Below are 26,570 nucleotides of genomic sequence, written 5' to 3' on the forward strand. Positions count from 1 at the left end.
AACCGAATTAGAACCAAAAAACAGTTAAAATAGGATGTAACCCCCGTTTTTAGTATACTAATACATGGGCAGGTGGGGGACTCGAACCTACGTCAACTGTTAACCTGTATAATCGGCGTTAGCTTAGGCCACTCGGCCAACTGTGCTTATTGTTGTTACATTTTGGTTCAGTTTTATATGCATCTATACTCTACATTCTATACTCTACATTTGCATTGCAACAAATTCGATTAAATAAAAACGCACTGATAATGTTTTGGATGCAATCTTAATTTGTAGACTACAATTATTTGAGAATATAACACCTCTACCTAATGTTAAGCAATCAATTTTCCTTATTTTGCAATCGCCTACGAGTTGTTGAAGTTTACTTTCGCTTGATGTAAAATTTTCTTATCTTCGAATGCAATAGCCCTTTCGTCGTTCGAACAGTGTTGAACGAGAAAAGATTCCCTTCCGTGGATCATTTTTCCATCATTTGAACTACTGGTTTGTTCACTATTTTCATCTCCCGACTTCCTTCTAGAATTTTCTGATGAATTCCTTCTAGAATCTCCTGAACTTTCGGCGATGATTTCTTCTCGTTCTAGGGTGGATAGCGATATTGCAATATTCAAATCGCTCGCAAGAGAATTCAATTTACTCATGATGGAACCATGGTTACTTAAATGAGTCCTATCGTCGCAGTTAATTTTGAATACATTGTCGGCATTTTGGTAAATGTCGCAAGTTTGACAAATTCTGTCGACAGGAGGACAATTATGGACACTGACTTCGAAATTAGGCCGACTGTCGGGAATAACAATAGGTTGATTAAGTTCACACTTTGAACCGTTTTTCGGGTTGTAAAACTCTTCAAGTCGTATATTTCCATGTCTATCAAGGGTCGGCGCTCCAGACGAGTTTTGGTCGTGTATTAGTGATTCGTAGTCGTGCCTAGAGTCGTTGAACTTCGTGTTAAGACGAACTGAAACACTCGGATGTCGTCGTCTGTTCGTACTTCGCCTGTGAGCAGATCTCCGGGCGATTACAAAGCAGAGCATGGAGCCGAGCATCAAACAGGTCAACAGCACAACAAAAAACAGAGCTAAAAACACAAGAGTAGCTTCGGTTTTTGGAAACTATTGACTTCGTGATTAATCTTTTTAGTTCCGCGCGCACTCTAACTCAAATTAAAACAGATAAAGTCTCCTCAAACTAAATCTAAAATGTTGTCGACTAAACCTGATTTGTAACCTGATTTGTAAAAATGAATAACAAATGAAAAAATACCAATTTCGTCAATGACTTTGTTGAGATCTCGGGTCACATTATTATGACTCATCAGAAGTGTCAAACCGGCAGATTCAGATCTTTCTTAACAGATTACGCTCATCAAAATTTAATTTATACGTTTCCTGTACGTAGCCTTTGAAATACCGATGTTCTTTTTGTACATAATGCTACAACAATTTTGATTGTATTTTTGCTCATATTTAGTAATTCCCCAACGGGAAAATTGAAGTCATTAAAAAATAAATAAATGTTGCAGCGGCGAGGGAGAAAGTTTAGGGCAATAAGATTGGTCAGCCGATGTTATATTTTTTACAGTTTGAAATTTTACACCTCTGCAGTTTGATCTTCAAAAATAAACCATAACTGCTGCTCACGAATGGCGTTCAATTTGGTATTCTGAATTAGATCGTCCTCTCCTTCAGGTGATCTCACTTCAATTTCAATGTTTTCCCCCTGTTTCTCTTTGGGAATGACATTCTCAAATGACGTCTGGTCGGTTCTTTCTGAAATAAAAAATGAATTCTGATAAAAAAAGAAGAAGAGCCGGTTACAGTGCAAGTACCTCAGGAAATTCCGACCGCAAATATTTTTGCGAAACAAAAAAAATACCAATTTTCCGAAACTTCTTGATGTTTTTTCAGGGTGATAACTTAAGTTCCAAGAACTTATAGCATGTGAGTTCTTCGGGTAGTTAAAATGAGATTCATGTAATTAACACGGTTCAAAAAACAGACCATTGAATTTCAATATAGAGATCATAAGTTCGCCTGGTCACTTAAAGATCATATGTTTCCTGATTTTTACTCCAGTTTAATATACAAATGTCTTCATACATATATTTTTCTTTAAATTTAAAATGCACACACGAATGCAAACACGCTATCCTTAAAAAGCCATTAACTTTTCGATTCTTTTTTCTCATCTGCCGTCAATTTGAACTATCTGACCTGAAGATATTGCTGATCCGGACACTTCATCAACTTCCAAAGTCTCTTCCTGACGCATATTGGGTTCAACTGGCTCTGTTCCAGATGTGCTATGGATTCTGGGAGAAAAAGTTATGTCTACTGGCGTGGTTAATTTTCCCCTTGCTGAGTTTTCTTCAATTAAATTAGCACTGGATGTTATTTTTAGAATTGATTTCGGATCCTTTGTTGTCGTTGTCGGTGCTGCTACATTCAACGTTGTTACTTTGGGCTTCGTTTCAGACATTGGGACGATCGCTGTTTGTTCTTTCAGTGTTGTTTCACCCGTTGTTTTAGTCGGTGATTCTTCTTTTTTTGAAGCTCCAGCTGTCGGGTTGTCACAACCTGGTATGCTACAAGAGTAAGCAGCTGCGAAGGATTTTCCCAGTTTTCGAAATCCATCAGAAGCAATTCCAAATAGTTGTAGCCTGGTCGTTGTACAAGTACACACATCCTGAAATGTCAGCTATAGCTTAGTGGCAAAGAACACATTCACAAGAACATAATATGCGATTTTTTCAAAGCGTGAATATTTGAGATGAAATAACTAAGCCCACAAAACAAATCAGAAAAACAATACGCTGACAACTTTTTTGAAATGAAATATTTCCGAAAATGTTTTAAAATATTTTTAAATGTTAATCAAAAGCGTGATGTCAGAAAAACAATACACTGACAATTTTTTTGAGATAAAATATTTCCGAAAATGTTTTAAAATATTTCAAAATGTCTATCAAAGCGTGATATGAAATCAGTGTCGTGCGCAGAAATACATATATATATATAGTAGCGAAATGGAGCTTCGCACCAATTGCTATACAGCACAAACAGAGCATCGTAGGATAGCAGACAAAACTGAAACTAAAGCCACTAAGTCGAACAAAATTGGAAAAAATGTCGAAAAAACCACAATTACAAAAGTTTCATGACTTTGATTCAAAATTTTGTTCTTGTTTCAGTTTGAGGAAAAACAAGATCAGCCATACAATTGGCGGTGCAAAATAGGTTTTCAGAAATTTTTATCGAGCAGTAATTAAGCCAAAAAACTTCAGTCAAAAACCGTTGAGCAGAAGACAAAATTGTTGTCATGAAAAACTTTGAGCTATAAAACTCTTTAAGATTCTATGAGATTTCTCAGATTTTTTATATTTTTTTTCCGGAGGGTGGGATGGGAAATGTATGTTTCTGTTCAAACGACCCAAAATTAACTCACTAAGCAGATAAAACTTAAGCCGAACCAGTCAGCGTGACCACTCTTATGAAAAAAAAGTAGCGACCTCATAAAAAAAGTACTAATAGCGACGTTTTAGCGACCTAAAGTAAGCTCAATTTTGCGCCTCAGAAATGGAAACTCGATCAAAATTTCCTGGGTCAGTTTAGATTTGCCCATGGCATCTGGTAAATATTGGTAATGTATAAACTAGTAAGTAAGCAAACAAGTAGAACGCACTAAAAATAGTGACTTCCACAGAAGTAGCGACCTTTTAGCGACCTGTTGAGAAGTAGCGACTTTTTAGCGACTATTAGCCACCTGTCGCTGATTAACGACCGAGTGGTCACCCTGGAACCAGTGTCGCGCGCAGAAATTTTTCTAGTGGCAGGTGGGTTTAGCTCAATGGATTTGACTTTCCGAGCTTTTCCGAAAAGACTATAAGGACCATATTTTGTCAAAAGTATATTGTGCCACAGGCAAAACTTTGAAAAAACATGCAAGAAACTACGTTTTCACCACTTTAAAAAATGTCCAAAACGCTGCCTTTTTTGGCGCGCTCTCTCCCCTCAAATTTAGTTCTAATAACGCCGGAGGCGCGTTACAAGATTTTTGAATTTGGCCAGCCAAAAATGGATCACGAAAAATTATACCTACTAAAGGGGAGACCCTTTGAAAAAATTGGCAACCAGCATTGAGGGAGGAGGAGGCGGTTGCACCACCCACCACCCCCTTGGCACGCTACTGGGCCGAACAAAACTAATAAGCAAAAAAAAATAAATATACAAAGTCAGGTCTAGCAAACTCACAAGCTACATAAGTAAACTAAAAAAACTACAATTAAAACCGCTACTATTAAAAAACTACAATTAAGCCACAAAATTCGTGATGTGGCAACTAAGCCGACAAAACATAATCGGAAAAACAATAGGCCGACAATTTTGTTGAGATGAAATATTTCCAATGTGCAATAAAACAAGGGAAAACTAGCAGGATTCAAACCTATGACCTTTGTTGACCCAGGCAAAGTCGGTACCTCTATGCCAAGTAGGCCGGAACTTGAATTTATTAACATTGGGATTTGATAACGCTTGCTAACTTTAAGCGTAATAATTAAAAAGAATCGCCGTAAGAAAGCTTAGGAAATTGATTGGTTCTACCTAAAAACGTTTTTAAGAATCAAATTTTAAAAAATCACTTTTTGAGAAAACCCTAGATCGGTCCTTTCAATACAATATTTGGAAATACAAAAAATGTTGGAAGTGAAAAAAACGCTTTTATAACGGATTATACCACTTAAAATCAAGTATAAATTCCGGAACAGTTGTAAAAATTTGGCACAGAGGCGAAGTTGCACTTCGCATTTACGAGCAAAAATATCACCAATAACGCTACTGGGAAAAACTGAATGAGTAAAAATTTGAGTTGACAAATTTTCTTAAGTGACGCACGCTTATTATGACGCATTAGCAGTACCAGTCAATTTGAAAAAAAAATTACCAACTAACATGCCTCAATTTATAGAACAGTCTCAGGAGCAGTAATAACATCAAAAAATTAAATCTAACAAAAATAATGTGAAATTTTTTCTTAATATGAATTTTTTTTTGTGAAAATCATCCCCCCACGCGCCATATCAAGTACAAAGTGATAAATTTCGCTCCTAGCGGCAAATCAATTCTGGCAAATAAGCTTCCTTTAACCAATTTGGAACGATTTCTAATACGGATTAAATCTCCGCTTTCGCATTTATAGCGCGAAATATATCGCGCATTAATTGTCCCAAATTGGCAATTTTAAAACCCCCAGAACTTTACGAAAAGTAATCAACGGTGAAATATCTTTCCAAATACAAGCTCAGAACAACAATACTTTTTGAATGATATTAAAAAAAACGTCAAAAATGACTAGTTAAAAAGTCGATATTTGTCTGAAGAAAAAAACCACCCCGAGCACAAATATTCCGTTACTTTCGTTGAAAGTCGGAACGATATTCCGTTACTTTCGTTGAAAGTCGGAAAAAAACCACCCCGAGCACAAATATTCCGTTACTTTCGTTGAAAGTCGGAACGATAATAGTCTGTGTTGAAATCCTTAGCACTGGCTGTACTTAATAGTTGGTTCTTGATCAAAACGAACACTTTCAAAATGAACATATTTTATCGCAACAATATTTGCGTCGCAACAATATTTGCGACTTAGGTTGGAAAAAAAGTTAGTGCATACTATAGCACAAGCATTGCTTGTGTAATCAATTGTTACTTACTGTTAATTTTTCGGGATCTTCGCTGATGGTCACAGTGACAGCTTTGTCAATGTCAAACGAGAGATCCCAATCGAACGAATTTGAGTCGAGCTGTGTCACGTTTTCAAACATAGTTGAACTGTCATAGACGTTGAATTCTTGGGTCATCTCTGGAAGCAAAGGCAAAAAAATACTTCAGTTGATAACAAAAAGTTCCAGTTTTCTGACATAAATTTAAAATTTCACATAAAGCAGCGTCCAGTTTTCAAGAGCATTTCATTTTATAATATTTTCAATTTTTGTTAAGCACGTTTTTGAACATGAAAAACGATACCTGGTTTCATGCTTCTTCCATCGTGTTTATTTTGTATGTCCGTGAGAGATGCTATGGACAAAATTTGTCCATATTTGAAAAGATTAATGTTCTCAATTTTTCCACAGATATCTGAAACTCATAAATATTGTCTGTAAAACATTGGTACTTAAGCTGAAAATGAAAGTAAAATATGGATAAAAATTTAATTACCTTGAACACATCTAACCAAAGACCAATTCTTGTTGTCTGTGATCTGTATGATTATTACATCTTTCTCCTTAGCATACAAACTGTTTAAAAAATCGGTCAAAAATTGTAAAATTTTTGTACAAACATCTAAAGAAACACTTTTGATAGAAAGCAATCAAATTTGAGAAATCCAAAAAAAAACTTTGGTTATTTCGAAGCAAAAGCGGATTGGAGGGGTCAAGTGTTAGACACCCTCTCTTTCTCAGTTCGACATTTCACTACCCTAAAGAAGCAATATTTGATATCCAGTTTTTGCAGATCCATCTTGAATTTTTCGGCCGATATTTCTAAAAAGAACAATGGAAGTTTTTAAAAATCCGCACCCTCACAAAAAATTTGATCAAATCCCGGTCTTAAATTACAATTGCTCAAAGCAGCTGAGAATAATATCGTACTGCTTAATCGTGGAGCTGTTTTGTGAACTACTAAATGAGTATTTGAGATGTCAAATTGATAAACAAAACAGAAACAAAATACTTGCTTGTTCGTGGAGAATGTGGAAGGAGAATAGAACACTCTCAGATACCAATTTTGGAGACAAATAAATTTCGGCTGGCACGTCGTCCGATATTCGAGGAATTCGCATGATATTCCTAGAATCTAAAAATAAGTAAGCCACGAGTGAAAAAAATATGAAAAACGATTATAAGGGAAATTATAAGAGAATAATTTTTGAAGTATTAATATATTTACTTGTTAACTTTTTGTTCCGACCATTGAAAATGGGGAGGAACTTTATATTCAGCTGTTTTAGTTTTTTTTGTTTTTTTTTCTCGCTAAATAAGGTACCACAAGTAATCATCGAAATGGGTCGAGTGATATATCATATTGAAGCCCTTTCAGTCGTGATTTGAACTACAATAACATTTTTGAAAAAATTCTCCGTTTGGAGATGAAGTTTTAATTTTTGGTCTAAATTTCGAGCAAATAAAGCGAGCAAGCAGGCTTTTGTATGCTTAATTTAAGCCGTTTACAATAGCTTATTTGGGCCTAATTTTAAATTAACTCACGTAAATTTAGTTTTTGTAGTTTTTTAAAGCCATTTTGGGAATCAAAAAAATTCCAGCAAAAAATTAGAAATTTTTTTTTGATTTTTTTTTGCTTTTCTAGTCAATTTTCTTTGAAAACTATGATAGTCAAATATGCCTATGTTCTAACTTTTTGTTCAGATCCTTTCATCACACCGCGCAAAAAAAAACGATATTATTTTTTCAAGTATTTTTTTAAGACTATGGTCGGAACATTCTGTGCTAATTGCACAGTAACCGGCTACCCTTGCTATTTAATCAGATTATTTACTTTCAATAAAGTAGACATAGTCATCAGACAACAAAACTTTGCTGATCGGCGTTGCACAGTTGAATTTAGTCAGTGTCTGGGAGGCGTTGAAATTGTCTCTGACGTCATTAAATCTGTCGGGCAAGCTTCTCCTTTTCACCTTACACTCTCTAGATGACTTTAAAAATTCGGAGTAGTAAAGAACCCTGAAAAAAAAAAGGTTTTGATAATCTCAAACAAGGTTTTGTCATATAACGAAAGAAGACAGCTCATATCAGGTTGACGTCCTTTAATAACTATCAAAATGTGTTTTTTTTTCAAAAAGCCCTACACGCTATTTGAAGTACAAAGTAAAATTAGCATTAACTAACAGAACAACTAGCAGGCCTCAATAAAAGTTGAAACTGTGTCTGAGTTGATAAATTGCCTCTTACACGTTAATAGCAAAAAATATATGGCACGTTAATTATCCCAAATTGGCCACACTGGCGAATTTTAAACCCCCATTACATTACAAAAAATGATCACAGGTAAAATATCTTTTCAAATTTAAGCTCAGGACAGCAATATCTTTTGAATGATGTAAAAATTTCGGTCACAAATGGCTAGATGAAAAGCCGAAATTTGTCTGAAAAAAAACCACCCAGAGCACAAATATTCCGTTATTTTCTTTGAAAGTCGGAACAAAAGATTGTGCAGTCAAAAAAAATTAGATGATTTTTCATCGCGTAGCAGATTGAATCCGAGTAATCTGACGCGTGTTCTCTATCCTATAAAATTATTTTTGTGTACTTTTTGACAAACAAGCTACTGAGTCCAATTAACAATAAAAAAAAATTATGCCTGACGCCAGAATAATTATTACCAGGCATCAGTGAAATGAGATTCAATTACCCGAATTCATCACATGCTTCTTAAGATTAAAATCAAATAGAAAGCTACATTCGAAAAAGGGATTGGCGCCGCACAGCAAATCAGTACTGCTCCAGCATTATAACAACAATGTTTAGATGCAGAAACGAAACATAGAGAAAAAATAGATCAATCTGGCCCACCTATGTTGAAAGATTTAAACGTAATTACCCTCGCATAACTTGATCTTTAGTTAGCACAATAGGTAAACGTAATCCAGATAAAAAAAACACATTAGAAACGTTGTGTTTCACTTTCAATATACGCTGCGGTTTTATGACAGTTGGGATACCTACATATAACGTTTGGTACTAAAAGGTCATGAACTAAAGTTTTAAATAAAAACGTAGCGGGTTCAAAACTGAATAGAAACCTGTACTGCAAACTATCGCCGATGTTGCAAAAAAAAGTCAGCATTATCCTATAAATAATTCACTGCCTTTCCATTACAGCGATACTTCATGCGGCACTGTACAGAGCTTGTGGCTCTTTTCCAGTCCCCCCCCCACCTTTCAAAATACCGCGTTTTATGTTTGTTTTACGTGTTATTACGGCTAAATGCGTGATGTTACGCTGTAAAGTAAGAAGAACAAATCTGTTCACAGTTGTTGATTTGTTCACCACGCCAACTTTCACTGCATTATGACAAGGTTAAATAAGCTTTTCAAAGTTGAATATGAAAGGGGGGAACTGGAAAAGAGCCGAGCTTGTGAACTTTCCGACAAATCCGAAAAAAATTTACTGGTAATATACCACAAGCGTTTTTACTGTACATAGACTAAAATTTCATGACGTACATTAGGTACAGATTTGAAACTTCGCGAACACGAGCCAGAAAGCGGCAAAATTCAGGAGCTTAAAAATGCACAAAATCTCAAACTTTGCATGATATAATTTGGAATGTAATAAAATAAAGGCAACCACAATAACTTTGCATGTAACAAACTAGAATAACTGAGTTAACTTATAACTAACCCAATGTCAAAGCACAAATTACACAGAGGCGAAGGTGCGCTACGCAAACAAGCGAGAACACCACGAAAATCAGCTGTAAGGTGCTAAAAATTCGGCTAGGTCTCGGAGTCGATCTGTAACATACGGTGTCCTAGAGAATATAAGTATCACGCACTAATCACTCAGCCACAGACACTTAATTAATTACTAAATCTAGCAAATAACGCAGAGAACAGATGCTATGAAATTTCCAATGCTACATATCGTGATTATAGCAAACGTGCCACCAAATACCAAATAACACTCGAACACTTTTAAAACAACACTTGAACATTTTTTATTTGCGAGTGAGGTTAGAAAAAAGAAGGTTCGTACATATACACTAGCGCTCGAAGCTCGCAGGTGTAATTATAGTTCTAATAAATCCTACTTATAATTTTAAAAAATTCTTATAAATTAGAAAAAACTCGAAAAAAATGTTTTTTTTTGCTGTAATTTTTGCATTAACCTTCGTCTCGAATCGGCAGCCAACGATAAGAACAATGAATCTTCTTTTCCTGCCATGAACTCGATTGATTCCTCACTGGTTTGATCATCATCCAAAGGCACTGCGACTATTGTATTCGGCTTAGTTTTCACATTGATTACATAAGCCACTTGTGAGTATGAGTCAATTGCTAGATCATTAATGACAGTTTGTTGCAACTCGGAAATTGATTCTGGGTTCAATTTCGTCGGTCCATTTGACAGCTCGGTTATTGAAGCTCTAAAAGCAAGCAAAAGAAAATACTAAGACCGATGTTTGAGATATATATAAGATATAACAGAAAAAATTCAAGAGATTATCAAAGAATTCTTTTCATCTATATGGATAATCAGATTAAATAGGCCATTCCAAACATTTCAATTGGTTTCACGTTAACGTTTAATATATTCGGTTTTTTATGTGATTTTTTGAGATAGTTGACTTACTTGTAGATAGTTGACATTCCATGTTTGCTATGACCGAACAAAACATGATCGCCAGTCTTATCTGACTTCACATCCAGCCCTATACCCACCAGTGACAAGTTGGAATTCCAATTTCCATAAAGATCAAATGAGTCACCACCTACAGCAGAAATAGCTCAACCTTTTTTAAAGGTAGTCTGGAGTAAACCAAGTGCAGATAAATTAGTCTTCCAATTTTCAACAACCTTCAAAATATATGCCAGCAAAAATTTATAATTAAGATGGAAAAGATAAGAAAAATAATGTTTTCGAAGATAGTTCTTACAAGACATGAAATCTCCATATAAGGAAAGTTTTTGTTACGACGGGCAAGGGGTGGGCAAAAAATATGATCTACGGTTTTTTCATGCATAATCACGTGCCATAGAGAACGCTCGAAAGGTATCGAAAATGGTATCATCATACATACATTCATGATGTTATAAAGTCATTTATGGATCGGACTCCAAAAAAGTTTCAAAAAAAATTAATGTCGAGAAAATGTCTCTTGTCGAGAAAATTGTTGTCGAGAAAAAATTTTCGGTTTTCAGAAATATTTAATGCAAAAGTTGAATAAATTACGCACCAAGCTCCCAATACATAAACTGTTCTTTTTACAAATTCACTTCTAGCTGTTTGTAGCTGATTATCAACTCCATTTCGAACTTTTTGGAGAAAAACATGATTATTTTTTTTGAAATTGATTGCAAGATTAATGTGGTCGGAACATTCTGCGCTACTTACACATAAAACAGTTTCTATTGTTTATATTTGTTATTTTCGGCAGGTTTAAAACTAAGTATAACAATTGTAACTATTGAATAATAATATAAGGCTAAATGGTACGTTATAAACGAATGATCCCAAAAAAAAAACAAAAGAAGCCTTAGCAAGTACCTAAGCACTCAAGCACTTAAGTGAAGATCAAATTCAATCAAGAGAGTTATATTGACCAGCCCATTTCAATTTTAACTTACCTTCTAACTTTTCAGAGTTTCTTGGAATTTGTAGCTCAACTAATGCACGATTTGTAGTTACTAACAGTCGATGCACTTCAAGCTGTGAGCTTGCCAAGTGCATTAAAACTAACACTAGGAAAGTAAAAATCTTAAAAACATTCATTATGGAAAGTAAAAATCCAATTAAATGTTACAACAAGTATTTCAGAAGTTCATAAAAACTAACCGCAACCTATAAGTAGGTTATTCAAACCCTCTGCTGTAATGACAAAATGATAAATTCAGCCCATTGTTAGTTTAGCATAAATTTCACACATCGCTAATCGGTGATAAGGACCACTTTTAAAAAGGACTGAAATTCTGTTAGTCAACTTGTCGTAATTTAGACGTGGTCCCAATTTGGAAATGGGCATTACCCTTCAGAAAAAGAACCAAGTCCGAATAGTTCAAGATCAGTCGTTTTATGTTCTCAGTCTAGATATGATTCTTTGATTTACGAGTTTCTTTGTGGCGAAGCAATTTTAAACCAACGAACTTCAAAAACTTAGAATATCAAAATTTTTTAAAGAAAAACAAGCATAGCCGGTTGCTGTGAAAGTAGCACAGAATGATCCGACCACATGCATTAAAAAAAATTTAAATAAGTTGTTCGTTCTTCAAATTAGAGCCGCTTTTGAGCGTGGTGGGAAAAAAATTATACAAATGGGTCAAAAGTTAGTGCTTTATGCTTAATCGACAAGCAGTATTCAAAAAGTGAATGACAAACAAAACATGAAAAAAAAATTTTTTTTAAATTCTATTTTTTGCACAACCAGTTTTAAACTATTTTTAGTTTTCATATGAAGAAGGTTACTCGATCGCTTTACTCGCTCGAAATTGGGCTAAAAATCAAAAATTTTATACCAGTTTTTGTCGACGCTAGAACAGCTTTCTGAGAGTTTTTTAATGTGTCCTTCGAATCACGGCTCACAGTGCTTTTATAGGATATATCACTCGAGCGATTCCGAAGGTTATTTGTGGTACCTGATTTTGCGTGGAAAAAAATTAGACACACCCGAATACAAAGATCCTCCCCACTTTGAGTGGTCGGAACAAAAAGGCTTCACATTTCGGTTTAACATTCAGTATAAAACTAGTCTCAGTTTTTCCAGCCGCCTTTATTACCACAAAAATTCGGTTTTTCTCCAGCAAAACTGTTAAGAAGCTACGAATAACTCTCTTCTCTTTCAAAAAATGCTTCACAACATTCAAATTCTTCAAGTGGAACTAACAAACAAACAGGGTAAACTAAATCAGACATTCAAAAACAATTCATCGTTTCAATTAGAAGAGGTTTTTGCCGACTTCAGCCAATTCAACATCAGTTTACTCTCTTTCTCTCCTTTTCTTTTCCGACTGACGACAACTCTTTCCAAATTACTCGGCTCATTGCAGCGGATGTTACCCACTTTTGAATCAACTGGGTAAAACTGAAGTCCAGAAAAAGGGCTCAGCAACTTCAAGGCTTCATTAGTAGATACACTTTTTGCATCCAGCCATTTCTGTTTTGAATAACAGGTATGATAGATGGGTTCCAATTACAGGCATAAAAAAATGCAATTGATCAACAATTACAACCAATTTTTTTAACCAATTTTTTGGTTGGTTTCAAAAAAAATTAAATTCGACTACATGCACATTGCATGTTTTATGTACTTCAGATGAAGAGTTTTTTCTAATTAGGACATATCCCAACGTTTACAACCTTTTATAGTCTAGATAAGCTGTTTATTCAAGTTCTGTCGAAATTATTAGAAAAAAATTCCATTGAAACTAAAAAATTGTTGACCAAAATTCAGGAGTTTCTGCCAAATAACCAACTTTCTCAGATCAACTAAAAAAACGTATACTGACGAACAAAGTTTCAATGATTACTTAACAAAAACAATTTAGCGTCGCCGACGTAGCATCATACTTTGGTGCCGCAGGCTTGAGTACAAAATGAGTCAGCCAATCTTTCTGACGAACAAAGTTTCAATGATTACTAAACAAAAACAATTTAGCGTCGCCGACGTAGCATCATACTTTGGTGCCGCAGGCTTGAGTTCAAAATGAGTCAGCCAATCTTTCCCTTCACGATGTGTCCGTTCACAATGCTTCACTACAATCGTGGACCCATCTATCATTGTTTTACCTGGATTGAACCATCATCCGGCAGAATAGCGGGCATTCTATGATGGAGCCATTTGAGATCGTGAGATGATTCAACTGTGATGATCGTGCATGTATTTTCTGTTTCACCTTCGGCTGTTTTGACGGGGTTGTAGATGCCTGCCATTACCAGCATTTTTCTATATTCATCTTTGTCTTCGGCAGTCTCAAACTTACCTAAAAATCCAATACACCTTTTTTATAACTAGCCTAACAATCTTCATTTTTTAAGAAAAACTCAGCCCCAAATGCCATTATGCAAGTGATAGATATAGGATTTCCTCGACAGGATTCTACAACAAAATGAAAAATAGTTTCATCTTTTTTGATGTCATTAAATAGTACCAAGAGTGACTCTTTAGTGAAATTATTGAATTTCTGAGGAGTCTTTCAAATATTCACTCGTTGGTGACTCGTTATTTTAAAGCCCATGATTTAGTAGGGTTGGCTTTAAAACTTCTGACCACATGAAAGCTGATTGGTTGTCTAATTAAACCAGCGGCGGCAGAAAGTTTTTTTTTGACTGAACGAAAAAAGAAAAATTAAGCCAACCTTTTTTAAGACGGCAATTTACTTTTTCGACTTAAATAGATGTTAAGAAATAATACCGTAAGGAGAGCTTAAAAAAATGGCCACAAGAAAACCATACATGAAAGAAGCAAGATTTTGCCCCCTCCTACTTTGGCATTTAGAGCTTTAATGGCAGCCACCTTCGAACTCTTTCGACTGTGGTGCGTGTACAAAATAAGGCTGCTTCTGCTTCTTGTCTTCTGCTGATGTTTTCCACTCGAAGAAGCCATCCACCACTACTGCACATCTGAAGCCACGAGAGAGGGGCTGCTTGAACAGCTGCGACTGCGAGGGACCAGTGAGCAGAGCTAGAAGAAAAAGAGATTCACCGATTCAAGCATAATCTCAATAATCATAATAACCGCTTTCTGCGATTCGCAGATGGTCTATGAAATGCGATCCAGCCTCGATGAGTATAGTCTGTTTCTCTTAGGCCATATTCCATTCGATCATCACATATTAAATATTTGTAACGGGAGAATAGGATCAACTTGACAGATCTCTCCCATGTTGCCTACTGAACAATCTCCAACTCTACAGGCAAAATTTTTTATGTCAGCCTTTATGAAAACTTTGAGATTTGTCCAAACCATAGAATGATCACATTTGGAGAAACTTTGGAGCCGCAGGCAAACCCCCCAAAATACTAAAAGACGTTTTTTGGATGGGTTTGACCCAGGCCTCGCGTTCCAGTTAGTATATATTAACACCGGAGGCGTCTTTTGAACAATTTTAGCGTTGACCGAGCAGAATTGGCCCTCATCATATTTGTTACTTCGACGTAATCGATCATTTCGTTTTTCCGAAAACTTGGTAAACTTATTAGAATTGAACTTACTTTCGGCCCGACAGTTGAAAGTGCTGTACTTGGTACTGGAATCCTTCATAAACTCTCTTTGCAGACCCCATCTCATGGCCGTCAAACACCTCTCGTCATCGCTACTTTTCTCATCTTCACGCAAATCAGTCAACAGATTTAGCGAAGACACCAACACAGGTAACTTGGATTGTGGTCCAATGTTAAAACTTGGTTCAAAAAAATGTTCCGAAGTTTTTCTGACTTGCTGATTTTCATTTGCATCATTGTCACTACTTTCTCGTTCTTCTCTCCGATTGGTTGAAATTGAGCGCCATTTGGGCTGAACACTTTCGGCGTTTCGATTCGAGTAAGTACAGCGACGTGCGAGTGTTTTCGAATCTCCCGACACTACTGTTCGACCACACATGGTTTCAAATTAGCCAATCAACGTTCAGTCACAATTCAATCTTGAATCATCAGCCAATCATTTTTCAATGTCTCACTAAGTTTAGGTATCTTAACTTCGAGGTCTTTCCTCACAATATACTTGGATAAGATTGCTTAAAAAATCTCAAGAAATACAAACGTTTTTCAATAAATGATTAAAAAAACATAAGTTCAAATCAAGTTTTAGCTTGAAATGACCTGCAATTTAAACTCATTTAACAAAAAAATTTGAATTGTAGCGAAAAAGAACACCGAAAAATTATGTAATCTTGTTAATTTTGGTGCTCCAACATACAGGAGCAGAAAACAACAATGTCAATAGCTTTATGCCCCATAGTCAATCAAGGAAGATTGGCTACCTTACTATGTTCTAATATTATAGTTTTCTCGAAAAATGAAGCCATGTAACATTCGTTTGAACGGTCACACACGACGAGAGGCAAATTAATGCCTTTAGCCATTGACTCCATGCCCGGACATTAAGAACCATGCTTTCAAATTTCGTTATGTTTGGAGTCAACCAACTTGTGGTTCAGTGGCATCACGCTAATGAAAGTTAGCATTTTTCGGCTTTTCCAAAGGTTCACCCACTTTTGCTCAAAGTGAATGAATAACCCTCTGTAAAGGTTTTCGGATGCCTAAAACACACCCAGAGACTTTAATTCCAATAGTAGAAAATATGTTTTGTTGAACAGTATTTAGCTTGATCCATCCTGTATGGATCAATTCTTAATTCGCATCTCAACCGAGCCGGAAAATCAATATAAAATCGGGCTAAACTCCGTTGAGGACATATTGAAAACAAGGGAAAAAGCACAAGTCTACAATGGATTTTTTTTGGTTATTCGGCTCAATCATCGAAATTTTATATTCAAGATTTCTGAGACCTGCGGGAGGGTAGAATCTAGACTACCAGAGGTTGCAATCACACAACTTCTTTTAAATCGGATCTTCTTTCGTTCCAGTTGTTTCTCTCGTTAGAAGTGAGTTCTCTGAGTCCATATTTGACTAATTCTCTAATTTGGAACAGCTTTAGATCAAAATTTTGACATAACCGACTGTTTGTTGTTGTCGCCGTTCGCGTTCTGGTGCAAACAAGGAAAAGTTTTAGCTCTGCCGTTTTAGCTTCCAAAATTGAACCTTGTTCAATCGAAAAACTATTAAAGAAAACGCCGTAAATGGCCAAATGGCACACCATGCAACAAAAAAATAATCATCAGACCCAAACGTGTAGTAAATATTTCGTGCACGTGTGACACAGTTTTGTGTTTCTTAAGTCGAGATTGACGCTTTAAAATAAAGAACATTTTTGAAATCAAATTTTTTGATAGAATGTCACCAGAAACTCTTAAATATGGGCAATCTTTCTATGAACGTTTAACTTTTATTACTTCTAGATTTGAATTACCAACACGCGTAGTTTTAACTCGATAAACTAATGATATTAATAGGCGTGATTGCCTCTTGTATCAATGATCCACATTATAAACTAGTGAAAGTTCAACATGTCACGCTTTTGGGTCTTATGCACTAAACTGCCCAATTTCATTATTTCTACATCTCTCTAGCTGAAATTATTGTGGATGAATTTGATTGGCTAATTAGCCAATCAAGTTCCAGCGACATTTTCTGCCATTTCAATTGAAATTTCAAGCAGATAAAATTATTAACCGAAATCAGTGATGACCAGATTATAGTATTCTATTATAGTCTATAATAGCGTTGGCTATCAAAATGCCTATATTGACACGTCTGTTCTATTAATAGAAATACTATAATAGAACGCTATTAATCACAGCTATTGACGAGCGCTGATCAAAGTAGCTAATATTTCGTTGGCTGACGACTTGAAATCTCATATTTTAGCTTACACTGTGTAAGTTACACAAAAAATAACATTCGTTGCATATCCTTTTAACTGCAATAATTACCTAATTTTGCTCGTTTTGCTTCAGTGTTTGAAATGGCACCAACTAAATCGGCAAAACGGATAAAATTGGAAACAGCATTTGAATTTATGGCATCTGAAAAGTGTTACAAGTGCACAAATTGCAACAAAAGTTTGGAAGGAGTTAAAAGTAGTAATTTTCTTACTGGAGCTGAACGACATATTCAAAGGTGTAACCCTGCTTTCTTCAACGAATCAAATCAATTACTTATAACCAGCATGAGAACGCTGACAAATGACGTTAACGCTTCACGATTGGAAATGGTCAGAAAGTTTTCCAAGACAACTATACCAATAAATATTTTCAGATCCAAACCAAACAGAGTGTTTCTTCAAGCTGTTCAAAAATTGTCATCTGTACCCGATTATAAAACCGTAGAGTCAGACGTGAAGAAAATGGAAACGTATTGTTTGAGCGTCCTGAAAGGAGCCTATCATTATGGGGTACAATTCGATCATTGGAAAGACAACAAAAGTAGCAATATTCTTGTTATTTTGGTGTCTTTCCTTACGGAAAACTATCAACCCGTTGTTCAAGTTATAGATTTTAAAAATGCGGAATCTGGTAGAGCCATAACAACATCGCGTGAATTGGAAAAGACATTGAGGGACAACAATTTGGACCCGCAAAATTGCCAGGCGTATCAATCAGATAACTGCAATGCCATGATAGCAGCTTGCAGGGAGTTTAGACAATCGATTTGACCTGAAGGGCTTCCTGACTGTTTATCTCACACAAACTGATGAAAGATGTACAGCTTTTGAATTTTTCCGCCAGCCGAGTACTCAGTGGCCCTTTTTGAGGAAGTTGTCCAGAAGCCTAGTGAGCATACTTCCCTCTCCGGCTGTAGCTGAAAGAGTTTTTTCGAGGGCGGGCTATTTATCCATTGACAGAAGAAACAAGATTTTGCCCGAAACTCTTAAAACTCGTTTGATAATAACATCATATTGAAATAAAGTTTCAGCTCTGAAAAAGAGTTTTTTCACATCCAATTTTTTAGGAACTCTATGATAGAATATTATAATCAAAGTATTATAGAATTTTAGGATTATATTCTGTAATCGACGTTAATAGGGTCATCACTGGCCGAAATGATAAAGAAAATTAAATTTTGTTTTGTCAAGCCATTTTACTGAACTTTGCTTGTCTGGGCAAGGTTTCACAAGTGACTCAAAATTAATTCCACCTTTTCGGCAATTTCGGCTAATATTTTTATCTGCTAGAAAAGTTGATCGGAATGCCTGACTGTGTAACTTGAAATTGATTGGCTAAAATTACCCAATCAAATTTGATCGCGTAATTTCCAGCTTACGATGTAGAAAAAATGATTTTGGGCCGTTTAGTGCATAAGACCCACGCTTTTTATCACGATTTCGAGGTTTTCCACAAATAAGCAATAATGTTCACTGTCAACGCACTAGTGCGGAATACATCCTTGCTGACCTGCAAAAATTAAAAAGTCCAGTCGTTGAAATTACAACAGATTTGATTTCCAACAGAATCAGGCAGTGGTGGAAATTCTACTATAGTGCAAAAACAAATAAAGAACTGCTCTTAATGGTCCACGTCATTATCTCAGATTCTCTGCTTAAGAACTGGATTTTGTTGTCCACGCCTTAAGCAAGCTCTTATCCTATTTTATCAGCGTTTATTGTTACTTCATCTTGCTATTTGCTGGCTGTCTTAAGTATATCCCAGCAATCCGTCGAAAACACTTAAAGTTTCCAAAGCAAACCATCCATAATGCAAGAAAACAGCTTCACTTGCAACAAAAATAATTTAACAAAAGACCAAGTTTCTCATGTTATATATGCAACATGGTCCTAAATCTCTCCCAGAATCCACACTGTTCACTAACGATGAAATTAGAATCCACAACAACCTGACTGCATAAGAACTTTCTCTAAACCTGCAATGACTGCAAACCCGAACGCAACAACAGCATCAAGTAACCAGCTTCATGAACAACTCAACAACTTACCAGAACCAATTAAGATTTTAAACCGAAAAAATGGAGCAATCCAGTTTTGAATCACTCAAGATCAAAATGATATTAAATCATTACAAGAAAAACCGAGCATTTTTCTAGCTGCCGTCGGAAACGTAACACTAGGACCAAATTTCGACTCAACAATTGTACCAAAAGCAAACTTCTGCAGTCGCATATGCAAGTTTTCCGAGTGCAAGGAAAAGACCAATATTAAGCGAATGCAAGAAACCCTGAGAAATAATCGAGAACATTTTTGCATTCCTTGCATATGACGATCGAAAACTGATTAAGACTACTCGGAAATGCAACTCCGACAAAAGACCTCAAAGATTGCAGCTCAACACTAAAAAAAGACGAACAAAAACCTGATTCAAAACTCTCAAGAGGAATCCAAACAAAAAACAACAACTGTCTCAAGAGAAGACATAAAATTATCGGCAAAGGCTATGAGCTGAAAAAGAAACCAAAAGTGATTAAAATTAATGCCGGTGAACTGACCACTAGTAAATGGCTACAAACATTGAACTTGTTAACATTCAACACCAGAAGTATCCTTGTCAGTAGCAGCCGAACGAAACTGTTAAATGCAAAATCAAATTCAGAATATGATATTATTTGTCTCTGTGAAATTAGGCGCACCGAAGATGTAGCAACTGCTTCACTTTTACTTGAAAAATATCAAGTTCATCTACATGACCGGAAAACAACTGAAACAAGAAAAACAAAGCATACTAGAATACTCATTGTCGTCAAAAATCATATTATGCACAAAATACCTTCCATTCATTGCTCCAAATCTGGTGATAGAAAAGCATTCCACGAATCGATCATTTATTTCATGTTGCATGACCAATGGATTACTGATGAAAAACAAAGCTCGTTGAAAAAGATGGCAAAGCTAAATCCGGTAAACCAAAGTACGTTCTGTGATCTAATAATCATGGCGACAAAAAATTCGCACAAATCAGCTGAGAAACTACTCACTTCGCCCAACTTGTTTGAAAATTAGTTACTATAAAAAAAGAGGAATCTAAATTTTTCCCAATTTGCACCAACTCAACCAGACATTCTGCTATGTGACACTCCAGAATAAACCATATCATGTCAAAATGAGGACGAAATTAAGGAAAAACATCGAATACCCTTTTCAAAATTCGATGTTCTGAGTCAATATACGAATCAATATTCTGACCGAGCCGGTTGTTAGCAAAGTCGCCATCTCGAACAGCCCCAAATTACCTAATATTATAAACCATCAATATGCACTCAAGCGAGCCGACAGGGTTAGTTTAAATGCTTCCATAGAATCTGAACCATTTAACCCTGTAAATAAAACTTTCAAGCAATTCTCGGGTACGATTGGTTGCAGAAAAAAACTGACAAGCTTTTAACAGTTTTAATCGGACAACGATCAATTCCTAAACCATGTATTTCGAAGACAAGAAATCACCAAATTTAAAAAAATCAAACGAAGAAAAAAGAACAAAACACTGCCTTGAAAGACTTGAAAGATCAAGAAGCTGAAAAAAATACCTCACAAATCATCTGAAGACGACTTATTTGAACTCGAGAAAAACAATCTCCAGAGGAAAATATTCAGTAAAATCCAACATATGCCAAATGCATACAAAAAACACCAACATTAATCTTAGTTAAAAAAACGCCGAGTAAACCAACAAAACCAAAAAAATGAGCTGTTCAATAACTACTTCGTCGGCATCCTCGGTACAACACAAAGCCAACTAAAAATCAAGTTCGAGTCAACTAAAAACCATTGGATCGAAACCAGTAAGCAAAACATTAAGGCAATTAAATGTCAAAAAGTCCATGCAACATGCAAAATTGGAAGTCTGATTCTAAAATTGAAAATCTCTTTCCAAAAAAATGGAAAACTAGCCACGCAACCCCAACATTCAAGGAGAAAAATAAGTTTAAGTTTTTTGTTATAGACCCATCGGTCTCCTATGCCGCTGCTCAACAATGTTGGCAAAAAGTCATATTTGACAAACTCTATTATAGAGTGAAAGATAAGCAACATAGAAAACAACATGGATTTCGCCAAAAAAAGGCCAACAACAGTTCAACTTTCTTTTTCTTGACCAACTAAACAAGTTACACTATCAACAGGCAGGTATTTCATACTATAACTCACGACAACCTGCTTAACAAGATCAGAACAATTGGCGTCGGTGGAAATTTTGACAATTATACTTTCTTACCTGACAAACAGGAAGCAATGCGTTGAGATTGAAGGCAACAACTCAACCTTGAGAATAGTCACCAGTGGAGTTCCACAAGATTCAATTATGGGACCTTCGCTGTTCCTTTTGTTCATCAACGTTCTCACCAAAACCCCGGGAAATAAAAACAGATTTGTCTATGCTGATGAAGTTGAAGCCATCTTACTAAATCAACAATCACTGGACAATACAACTATGAAAATTCAGAATTGACCAAATTCAAACAAAATGCAACCAATAATCAAACATCACCTCGGCGATCTGAAACTAACGCTTCTCAACAAAAATCCATCCTCACTAAACTCTCAGCGTGACCTGGGACTCATGGTATCCAGTAAGCTTAAGTGGAATAAGAACCGTAAACGTCGAGCAACTGAAGCCATTGGCGCTTCATTTCAAATCATACGAGGTCTCAAAAATCAATGCAGTACTTTCACCAAATTAAACGCCTACACAAGGTATGTGGTACCCATAGTAACATCCCAAGCATGGTTCCTTAGTAAAGCAAAAAAAAAAATAGAATGGTTCAAAAACGTGCAATTAAGTGGATTCTTTGGTCAAGTAAAATTTATACGGAAAAGATGATGGGTCTCAAACTTCTGCCTTTTAGCCTGTTTATCAAAACGCACGATATGTTTAATAGCCATACTTAATATATTTAAAAGTCACACTTTGAAAACCAAAACGACGTAAAGCTAGATCAAACAACATCTGAAAGCTGAGGGATCTGAAAAACTCAAGTTAGTTGATTTTATTGCTAGATGCACCTGTTTTCATACTTTAACAAGCAGAAAAAAAAACAGAAAAACAAAACAAATTCATTAGTTTATGCTTTTTTATAGCTCGACTTATTTCCAAAATTGTTTTTCATTAAGTTGCGCAATTGTTCTTCGAAATTGTGTTCGATACAAATTTGGACTACATTTCGATTTAGTGTTCTACTTAGTTCCAATAGTGTGTTCGAGTAAGTTACGACAAAGTTTTCGACTGAGCTTCGATTTGGTGTACCCCTAAGACGAACACGTCAAATTGAATTCTTTGCAATTTCACCCATGTATTTCTGCCTTGAAATTTGGTGCATTGAAACTCTTTGATGCCTTAGTTTTTAGCAGTTCAGTGCGCACAAAACGTGATAAAAGTTTGAACTGCTTGAATTGATGACATTGGTTATGGGATCCAATGCAATTCTGTGAAATCCGACAAAAAACGCGGAATCTAAGTTCAAATTGCGAATCAGACGTCTTTTGCAAATCCCCGAGAGCCTCAAAAATAGCCTGTTTTGTAAACTCAGACAAATATGATAAATGCAAATTTTTTGGCGTTAATTTGACAGAGTAGTCGAAAGCACAATTAAAAAAAAGAAAATGGCAAAAACAAAAGAAAGGTTGCAAACACAGTTTAATAAAAATTACAACAATTGTAAAAACAAACTAATGCAAATGAAGGACTCATAGATCACATATCAAACAAACTTTAACTTTCTATTGGGCTGGCTTCTTTTCATCTTCATGCTTGTGCCAGAGAGAGAACTGAACTGCATGGCTTCCAGAACTGACTGATGTTATCTTGCGCAACGGATCCTGAAAAAAAAAAAAACGTTCATTAGGTTTCAGACAGACAGCGTTGAATTCATAGCTGATTACTCACTCTCTCAAAGCATAGACTGGTGTTTCGACGCCCACCATGATCTTGTGCTCCATGTGCTTAATACTTCAAGACGAGGCAACATTTTCCCATTTTTTAATCTTATTTTATAAAAAATTTTATCCGAATAACGTATGATTGTGAAATTATAAGAAAAAAACACGCATCTGAGACCAACAGAATGAGATCATTTTTGTTCTTAAAAGATAAATCCGAAGGTCGAAAGAAAACGTTTTTTCACGGCTTAAAAACCATACTTGTCGTACGGTTCCTGTGAAATTATCTCTCCGTTTTTCGCTGTTGTTAAGACGACCTAGAGTAACATTTCAAGTAAAACTAAGGCCCCTATAGTCCGTATAGTCTCCTTGTGCAGTGAATCATTTCACATAACTTTTTGAATCTTCATCAAACAACTTCATCTTAATGAACTATCAACATTATCTAACTTTTTGTTTTTTTGTAACTTCAAATCGACTCACCAATCAAGTAAGGCTCAATCGGGTTCCAACTAAAATCAGTGATTCTACTCGAGTGTCCTCGATGAGAGAAGAGCAGCTCAGGAGGAAAAGAAGAAACCAGTTCCTCCATTGGAGACTCTGCAGATGTTTTCCCGATGGCAGAGAGGTCCCACAGATTGAGGGTTCTGTCTGAGTCTTTAGAGGCCACAATCATGCCGGTATCAGGACACCACGACACCTAAACGTCACCATTTAAACAGAAACCAAAGCATAAATTTAAACAGAAACCAAAAGATCACCGAATCAGTTTCTAAAGTTGGTTATGAAAAATTAGAAAAGTTATGAAAAATTAATCTGACAACAAAAAAAAGGAAAACTAAAACTAACAATCTAACAAAGTTAAATTGCTGAAACCTCCAGAAAACTCCGAGCTTGGAAAAATAAGCAGATAAAAAGCAATCACGCAAAATTCTGAAAAATTGATTTGTCTAGAGTAAAAATTTCCAGTTCCCAAAAAAAAAACAAATGACTTTGCCGAATCAACCATTGACTTTCGTCATCCCGTGCATCGACGTTACCTCTGCACCAAATGTACAAAATTAGTAATTGGAACTTGATATTGTAACAAGGTAAGCGAGAGTCTTGAAGAGTACTGCGAACAAAGTTTCGAAAGGGAAAAAAGTCTAGCACCGGTTGTAATAAAATTCTTAATCGCAAGGGTAAAAGAAGTACTACTTTAAAATCAATTCATTGTTCACATCCAATTTAACTCAAATTGTTAACACTAAAGTTAAAGAATAAAAAACTGGAAAAAAAACTAACCTTTTCAATTGCATTTGCATGTCCAGTCAAAGAGTGAATTTTCACACTCAAATTTCTCAAATCCCAAAGAGCCAGAGTTCTGTCTTTGGATCCAGTGATCATTAGACTTTCGTCAAATCCAGAAAAGGTCAAACTCGACACTTCTTCAGTATGTGCAATTACATCACTACTTGATTTGCACTTGTTTTTTGACCTTGAGTCCCAAATTTGGAAATTTCCATCTGAAGAGCAAGTTGCAAACACTGATTTAATAGAAGGATGCCAATGCACATCATTAAAACAAGCCTCATTTTTCAAACTGTTCGAGCCTTTGACATTTGAATTATCACGAGTGAAACTCATAATCGGGTTAGTACTTTCACGCACATCGTGAATATGAATGTCAGAACTTTTAGAACAAGAAACTAGTTTTCCAGCATCATTTGGATTCCACTGTTGCTGATTGACTGCCTTAGTTTTGGCAATGTTTTCTGACGTTGAACTTGAGCTCGTAGACAGAATCAAATCGGGAGAGAATTCTTGACGAGATTTCGTATTTGTGTTGTGGTTGAAGACATATATTGAGTCTGACTTCTGAGTTGTACATGCAAAGATGTCTGAGTTTTGTTTCATTGAGTTAACCGAATTGACCTGGTCTGAAACAAAAAACTTCATCGTTAACTATGAAAGTAATAATACTGATATCTTGCTTGAATATACATACCGTTAAATTAGTTAAATTACTGTGATTTTAATTCTATTTGATCGTTTGGTTCGCTTAATACAAAATAAAAAAAATGTTATCTCAAGGAAAATACACAACGCTATCGCTGGAAATGAATTAGCGAATAGAAGTGAATAGAATATATACCAATTCTGACAGTTCAAGAACTTTCAAATAGTACCCAAAGGTTGGCACTTTTTCGCAAAAAAATCGGTTGCAGAGCAGGTCATTTTGGGGTTTTAGGAGAGCTCTGTAAAATCAATATGTTCGATCTAACAAAAGCTGACAAACTTATTGCGAGTTTTCTAAAATTAATTCCTCTCACGAAACACTAGATCTGCTGTGCTTAACTCGGACTTTTTGAGGAACTTACCGTGCATAACTATCTTGTATTTGACAACAACTTTCTCACTGACGGGGTGAAAAATCCCAAACTTCTTCTGAATAATACTCTTTCTGTCATTTTTCCGAACTATCGGACCTTCTTCTCGGCCCCAGAATTCATACGAGCTATCACTACTCGGAATATCAACTCGAGCCACATTGATAGTTGTATCTTCGGGTTCCATGCACCGAGAAGCGAACAGTGCCTCGTATTGGTTCACGTCTCGTTTCGAAACCGAGTCGCAATTTCCGGTCCATTCGAAACTAGTTGCCGGCCATTCTAGAACGTGAGATAAGACAATATCGTACAGAAAGTTGATGTTGCGTTTCCACTTTTTGAAATCTTCGTGGATTTGCTTGTCGTAACTCATTCTAATCTTAAAAATGAAAAAGATGAACCCGTTCTCGTCCTTAAGTTTTCCAAAAAGTGCCTAAAATCCTTGATCCGCCCCTGTCTTTAGACCATATCGTGAGTCAAGGATTCACGTCAAAGGTTCAAAATTGAGAGTAACGCAATTTTTATTGACTCTATTGACACTTCTGTTGAAAATCCTACAAGCTAAAACGGCAACTTTCTCTTTAATTGAGAAAATTGCCGTTTTAGCTAGCTCCAAAAAACTGTTCACCAGAACAGAAGTTCATTTACAGCGGGGATAGGTGTGCCTTACATCCGGCTCCTTTGTCGACCAATCAGTTAACTTGTGAAATCAGAACTGCCACAAAATCATTATAAATTTTTATTTCCGATTCTTGTTTGTGTTAGCATGCTGTTACAGTGAGCGGCCAGTATGTAGACAACCGCGCAAGCAGACAAAACTCAAATTTGATCAGCTGAAGTAAGATATCAAGCGTGCTTTAAAAATCTCTGTTCAGAAATGAAACAAAAATTACTTTTATCATCCCGAAATTGTTCAAACCCAGTGGAAATTTGCGACAAAGTTATTAGCAACAGAGCTGCTTAGAACTCTCCGCGTATTATGGTAGTTTTTTGTTTGGTAGAAATCGCCTTATTTATAAAAAT

The 26,570-nt window shown here is 35.8% G+C and overlaps 2 protein-coding genes across 2 annotated transcripts; both read right to left on the minus strand.

The window, feature by feature from the left end:
• Window positions 1–12,621: 12,621 nt before the first annotated feature.
• On the minus strand, window positions 12,622–15,387 carry LOC134848165 (abasic site processing protein HMCES-like). The gene is made up of 4 exons (XM_063865524.1): window positions 14,952–15,387; window positions 14,254–14,421; window positions 13,527–13,720; window positions 12,622–12,894 (listed from the first exon to the last, which is right to left on the minus strand). Exons 1-4 carry the CDS (start codon window positions 15,337–15,339, stop codon window positions 12,673–12,675), a joined length of 972 nt encoding a protein of 323 aa, XP_063721594.1. The 5' UTR covers window positions 15,340–15,387; the 3' UTR covers window positions 12,622–12,672.
• A 6,999-nt stretch (window positions 15,388–22,386) lies between these two features.
• On the minus strand, window positions 22,387–25,922 carry LOC134848156 (histone-binding protein RBBP4-like). Its single transcript, XM_063865515.1, has 4 exons — window positions 25,539–25,922; window positions 24,463–25,097; window positions 23,662–23,878; window positions 22,387–23,118 (listed from the first exon to the last, which is right to left on the minus strand). Exons 1-4 carry the CDS (start codon window positions 25,918–25,920, stop codon window positions 23,045–23,047), a joined length of 1,308 nt encoding a protein of 435 aa, XP_063721585.1. The 5' UTR covers window positions 25,921–25,922; the 3' UTR covers window positions 22,387–23,044.
• Between the last annotated feature and the right edge of the window lie 648 nt (window positions 25,923–26,570).

This window comes from Symsagittifera roscoffensis, chromosome 6 (genome assembly GCF_963678635.1).
Source record: "Symsagittifera roscoffensis chromosome 6, txSymRosc1.1, whole genome shotgun sequence".
Classification (NCBI taxonomy): Eukaryota; Metazoa; Xenacoelomorpha; order Acoela; family Convolutidae; genus Symsagittifera; species Symsagittifera roscoffensis.

Excerpts from the sequence above, each read along its gene's own strand:
- LOC134848165 (XM_063865524.1), bottom strand. The coding sequence starts at position 15,339 with ATGTGTGGTCGAACAGTAGTGTCGGGAGATTCGAAAACACTCGCACGT. Across the intron at positions 14,422-14,951 it reads TTTCAACTGTCGGGCCGAAA|CTCTGCTCACTGGTCCCTCG; the intron begins GTAAGTTCAATT and ends TTTTTCTTCTAG. Across the intron at positions 13,721-14,253 it reads ACAGTCGAAAGAGTTCGAAG|GTAAGTTTGAGACTGCCGAA; the intron begins GTGGCTGCCATT and ends TTGGATTTTTAG.
- LOC134848156 (XM_063865515.1), bottom strand. The coding sequence starts at position 25,920 with ATGAGTTACGACAAGCAAATCCACGAAGATTTCAAAAAGTGGAAACGC. Across the intron at positions 25,098-25,538 it reads ATACAAGATAGTTATGCACG|ACCAGGTCAATTCGGTTAAC; the intron begins GTAAGTTCCTCA and ends TTTTTGTTTCAG. Across the intron at positions 23,879-24,462 it reads ATGCAAATGCAATTGAAAAG|GTGTCGTGGTGTCCTGATAC; the intron begins GTTAGTTTTTTT and ends GGTGACGTTTAG.